Here is a 5299-nt window from a genome sequence, read left to right as displayed (position 1 = left end):
GGGATTAGAGACCCATGATGGATAAAATTCTACCCTGATGAATCCATTTTCCTTAAGCTTCTCGAATTCCTCTCTCAGCGTTTTGGACCACTCTTTGTCGAATAATCTTCTTTTTTGTTGGATTGGTGGGTGATTTTCGTCGATGTTTAAGACATGACTAATAACTGCCGGGTCTATTCCCACCACATCACTATGCGAACAGGCAAATACTTCTTGATGCTTTCTTAAAAGTTCCACCAAATCTTTTTTTTTATCGTTGTTTCTAAGTTTTTTACCGACTTTCACAACTCTGGTCGGTCGTTCTACTCCCAAATGAATCTCATCGAGATCCTCCACAGGTCCATCTTCCTCCTCAAAATCCCCAAAGCAAGGATTCATACCTTTGTCCTCACTTTGGGCAACACCCTATTTGGTGACTTGTTCACCGGATTGGACATTTGGTCCGCTGACTCCTTGCAACCTTTCCTCTGACTCGTTAGTGCTGGTCGAGGAAATGATCCCACTCCCCTCACTATACTTTTTTGCCTTCATGATGGAGGAGTTGTAGCATTCCTTTGGCTCCCTTTGATTTCCAAGCACACACCCAATGCCTACATCTGTTGGGAATTTCATGGCTAGGTGCCACATTCAGGTCACGGCTCATAGCTCTACCAGGATGGGCCTTCCGATCACTGCATTATATGTGAAATGACAACCAACTACTATAAAATTAACGAGTAATGTCCTGTTTGCAAGGGCAACTCTTGTTGTGACCAGGAGTCTAATCGACCCTGTTGGAGTGAGCCCTTCGCCAAAAAAACTATAGATGGTTTGGTTGCATGGTTCCAAATCTTGTACTGATAATTTCATTCTCTCTAATGACGATTTGTAAAGTATATTAACTGAGCTTCCTGTGTCCACCAACACTCTCTTCACTATCATGTTGGCGATCTGGACATCTATGATTAGGGGATCTGTGTGGGGGAACCTAACATGCTATGCGTCAAGCTCAGAGAAAGTTATACAATCTTCCTTTGTTCGAGCTTTTTTGGGAGTCTGCTCCTCGACGGTTAGCATTTCAATGTCTTGCTTGTGACGTAGGGTCCTGACATATGTCTCTCTTGCCTTACCACTATCACCAGCTAAGTGCGGTCCACCACAGATAGTGAGCAGAGTGCCCATGACCGGGGCCGACTGTAGAGGAGGCAAACGTTGGCGTGTGCGTGCCTGCTCGTTGCCTCCATTAACTCCTTGTTGGGGATAATCCCCTGCTCGTATATATCTCCTCAAATGCCCTTATCGTATTAGAAAATCAATCTCGTCCTTCAGCTGGTTGCATTAATTTGTATCATGGCCATAATCATATTATGGAAGCGAAAAAACTTCGTTGTATCTCTTTTTGAAATGTCCTTCCTGATGGGAGTTGGTCACCTAAAAGGTATGGTGGTGTGGTTGGCCTGGTAAACTTCTGCTCGACTGTCGACCAAAGTCATATAATTGGTGAACCTTGGTTCATGTCTAATTTGTTTAGGGCGTTTATTGTCAGATGTAGACGACTCAATGCTTGCCCGTTTTCCACCATTTTTGTTGTTGTTCTTATCACCGGTGTTGGACTTACTATGGCCGCTAACAGCTTTGGCCAACTCTTTTTTTTTTTCATGATCAGTATTTAAGGATTTTCCTTCATTGGTAATAGCTTCCTCCAACTTAATTAGATTAATTAGATTTTTTCTTTATTATTATTAATTTTTTTAAAAACAAATGAAATGGACAAATGATAGTGAGACGTGTTATCATAATAATCATGTCAGCAGTTAACAAACTTGGTAGTTACAAATATAACAAAAACATGTCTGCAGTTAACAAACTTGCTAGTTACGAATATAACAAAAACATAAGAAATATTAGGTATATAAATGTAAAATACCAAAAACATTAAGTATTACTCCTATATATTATATATAATTATTAATCAAGCAATCTACCCACTTGAATCCCGTCACCAAAAGTGAATATATATTTATATATATATATATATATATATATTTGTATCAGAATGCAAACATGATCATGGCAATGACTGGTTTTAATCTCCTTAACATTAGGAATTCAAGTATGTGTTTGATATGTTTAAGTTTCTATCTCGTCAATGAAAACATGATCAAATTCAACCATAGACGACGCTCTTCATGTGCAGCAAAGACATTGATCAAAATCTTGACTTTATGGCCTTGCTAGCCACGATGAAAAGATCACGGTTGTGGCTGTTGTGTCACTAGATGTTATTTGACGACGATTCCGCTATTAAGAGAGAAAATACTAGTGCATTGAGCAACTCTTTGACGGCGAAAGTTCCCAAATGCGTCGAAGAAGACACAAGAGCTTGGCAATGGAGAAATTTTTGTTGATTTACTTGACTAATGTAAATTTTCCTTAAGAAATAGTAACTTCCAAATATACGATTGTATTAGCAAAATCAGGTTAAAGTTCATAGCTAGCTTTAGATCATTAGTTTGGTGTTCGGAGCTCAGACTTCAGGAGATAATACATGCAATTATTATTATTACTATTAGAAATCTTAGTATAGCACCACTATTCCACTGTAAAAAGCTTCTGTTGAGCATTCCATTATAAAGTTATGATGGTACATTTCTTAAACAAGTCCTTTGGTAAGAATGTAAAAGAAAATGCAATATGTATAGGCCAATTTCTCCTCTAATAATACGAAATGACCTTTTCGGTTGGAGCTGCTATAGCAATGTTATGTGGTTCCCCATTATGTTAAAAGCAGTATTTCATTCACAATTAGTTTAACCTTTTAACATATTGAATATATTTTTTAGGGTGAAGGGGGTTAATGTTTGAGCTTTTTGGCCATTTCTGCAACATATTTACCCTGGTAAAAGGCTTGCTTGAGCTCAAGCTCTGTAGGCTCACGAGATCCATCTGCTGCATATGTCCCAGCACCATAAGGAGAGCCACCCTTTACCTCATTCATCTCAAACATTCCACTTCCGAAGCTGTACCCAATAGGGACATATATCATACCATGATGTGCCAATTGAGTCACGGCTGTTAATCTGCAATGCATTATAGGCACACAAAATATAATGCAAGGTTAAAATTATCCATTAGGTTTCTATATTTGTTAACCAATATGATTGAAGCTACAAGGTTGGTACAATATAGTGGGAGAAAAAAGTTTACAGAGAAGGGTAATTAGTAGACTCACGCAGTAAGCTCTTGGCCTCCCCCATGGAAACCAGTACTCCAGAATATACCAGCAGGTTTACCAGCAAGTGCTTGCGTTTCCCACAGTTCGTGAGTGGCATCAAAGAAGGCCTTGCATTGAGCAGCCATTACACCAAAACGAGAAGGAAAGCCAAACACAAAGCCGTCAGCCTCTGAAAGTTGTTCAGGCTTGATCTCCGGCACATCATCTGCCTTGGGAGGGGCCTTCATTTTTTGCAGTATCAAATTTGAGAGTGTTTCGGGTACCTGCTTTAATCTAACCAAGTCAAACAAAGTTGTACTCAGGGTACTAAAGGGCTATTATTGAATAGCGTTCTACTTGGTTAATAATTTTCTCATTATCACCCATAGTTACCTGCCATAGTGTTGCTTCAACATCTTGGACTGCATTAGCTCCTCGCTGGATCTCTCGCGCCATAGTCTCTACATGTCCATACAAGGAGTAATACCTGGAAAAAAGGAATTAACATTCAAACCAAAGAATAAGGACAAAAATGTAAATAAGGAGGCAAAGAAGGATTGAACTAATTTGCTTGCAAACAAGAGACTCTTACACTATATAGATCTTTGTAGTAGTCATAGCTGTGGTTTTAGGAGGAAGATTGTTCTTAAACTTTCCTCTATTTCAAACGAATGTATACCAAATCACTTGCTCCCCTGATTAAACAGTTGTAAAGATTCAAAAACAAAATGATTATATCCACGCATGCAACTCAAGGACTAAACAATAAACATATTGTTGTCAGCTTGTGTAAACAATCAGTCCAAAAACCTCAACTCGTATCAAAATCCCAAAACTTAATGCAAACACAAGCTGAAGCTCCACATTAAGAAAGAAAGACCTCGTGTGAGAAAAAACAAATTTAAGAATCATGCAGTCATCAGCTTAAAGGAAATTATCACTAATCAAGAGAGATCGAAAAGCACTTCCTACAGCTCTTACAGAGTTCAAAAAAATTCCAAGAAAAATGTCAAAATTGACCTCAACACCAGTTCAGCTTATCTAATCCTCCTCATAGGCTGATGAAGTTAAAAGCTAATAACATCTTCAAACAATTTCATGGAGCAGAACAGTTGAACAGTAATGGAAGCTCAATGTGTGGTAAGTCATTAGCAAAATTAAATTGGTTTTCAATAAGGACAGATCTCATCTAAATTTTATTTCATCAAACACCCAAATAGTATAGCCTAAATTGTAACCAGGTATTCCCTTATTCATTAATGATGATCTGGTACACAAAAATGAGAGAAGTCTCTTCCAATTGGGAACTTTTAAAATATATATGAATATTCTCAACACAAAGAGTAACTTGTATTGATATGAAGAAGAACCCAGCAGTACAGCCAAACTCAAACAATTTAGAAAAAAAAAACATAATTAAAGCTAAAGGTGAGTTTGTTGGGTGTATATAGCGTACATACCTTCAGCGCCACGATCATAAAACATTTCTGATTTCACTATCGAGAGATTGATCAAAAGTAGCAAATCTTAACGAAAGAAAAGAGAAAGGAAAAAAAAAGCTCCAATGGCGTGTTACAAAAGTTCGGTAGGGCTAAAAAGGAATGCAAGGCAGGCAAGCCATGGAGGAATTACACCTCATGCCCTGTTTTTGAATGCCCCTTTCGTAAATACCCTAATTTTCAAACATTTCAATTAATACTAGAGGTGTTCGTGGTGCGATTGGGCAGTATTTCTCTAATTTTTGTACCGCACTACATGTGGTTTAAACAATTTTTCAAACTGCAATATATACCGCATAGACCTCAAACTGCATAAATACTGCATAAATTGTACCGCAAAAATACGGTGTGGTGGGGTACATTTTTGGCAGTTTATACCTATCATCAAATAATTTAATAATTAAATATTATAAAAATTCATAATAAATCTAATAACCATAGAGTGTTAAACAAAATAATTAAATGTACAACAAATTAATATACTTTAAGCAAAACAATAAAAATATAACAAACTAATAACAAATAAAAAATGTAATATAAAAGTAAATATTATTTTAATTAATGAGGAATATTTTTAGATTGAAGTATAATATGTGTTAGCATCTTA

The 5299-nt window shown here is 37.0% G+C and overlaps 1 protein-coding gene across 2 annotated transcripts; it reads right to left on the bottom strand.

Annotated features, from left to right (window-relative positions):
• Nucleotides 1-2580: 2580 nt before the first annotated feature.
• On the bottom strand, nucleotides 2581-4873 carry LOC133791239 (probable NAD(P)H dehydrogenase (quinone) FQR1-like 3). Of its 2 annotated transcripts, XM_062229168.1 has the most exons (5): nucleotides 4654-4873; nucleotides 3786-3888; nucleotides 3587-3680; nucleotides 3212-3477; nucleotides 2581-3059 (listed from the first exon to the last, which is right to left on the bottom strand). In XM_062229168.1, exons 2-5 carry the CDS (start codon nucleotides 3809-3811, stop codon nucleotides 2834-2836), a joined length of 612 nt encoding a protein of 203 aa, XP_062085152.1. In that variant the 5' UTR covers nucleotides 3812-3888; nucleotides 4654-4873; the 3' UTR covers nucleotides 2581-2833. The 2 variants fall into 2 exon arrangements, with proteins under 2 accessions (XP_062085152.1, XP_062085153.1); XM_062229169.1 differs by lacking the exon at nucleotides 4654-4873 and having other exon boundaries at nucleotides 3212-3487; nucleotides 3786-3890.
• Nucleotides 4874-5299: the final 426 nt, after the last annotated feature.

Source organism: Humulus lupulus, chromosome 7 (assembly GCF_963169125.1).
Source record: "Humulus lupulus chromosome 7, drHumLupu1.1, whole genome shotgun sequence".
Lineage (NCBI taxonomy): Eukaryota > Viridiplantae > Streptophyta > Magnoliopsida > Rosales > Cannabaceae > Humulus > Humulus lupulus.
The sequence above is the reverse complement of the archived record's forward strand: the minus strand, read 5'-3'. Positions and strand labels throughout refer to the sequence as shown.

Excerpts from the sequence above, each read along its gene's own strand:
- LOC133791239 (XM_062229168.1), bottom strand. The coding sequence starts at position 3,811 with ATGACTACTACAAAGATCTATATAGT. Across the intron at positions 3,478-3,586 it reads TTGAAGCAACACTATGGCAG|GTACCCGAAACACTCTCAAA; the intron begins GTAACTATGGGT and ends AGATTAAAGCAG. Across the intron at positions 3,060-3,211 it reads GGAGGCCAAGAGCTTACTGC|ATTAACAGCCGTGACTCAAT; the intron begins GTGAGTCTACTA and ends AATGCATTGCAG.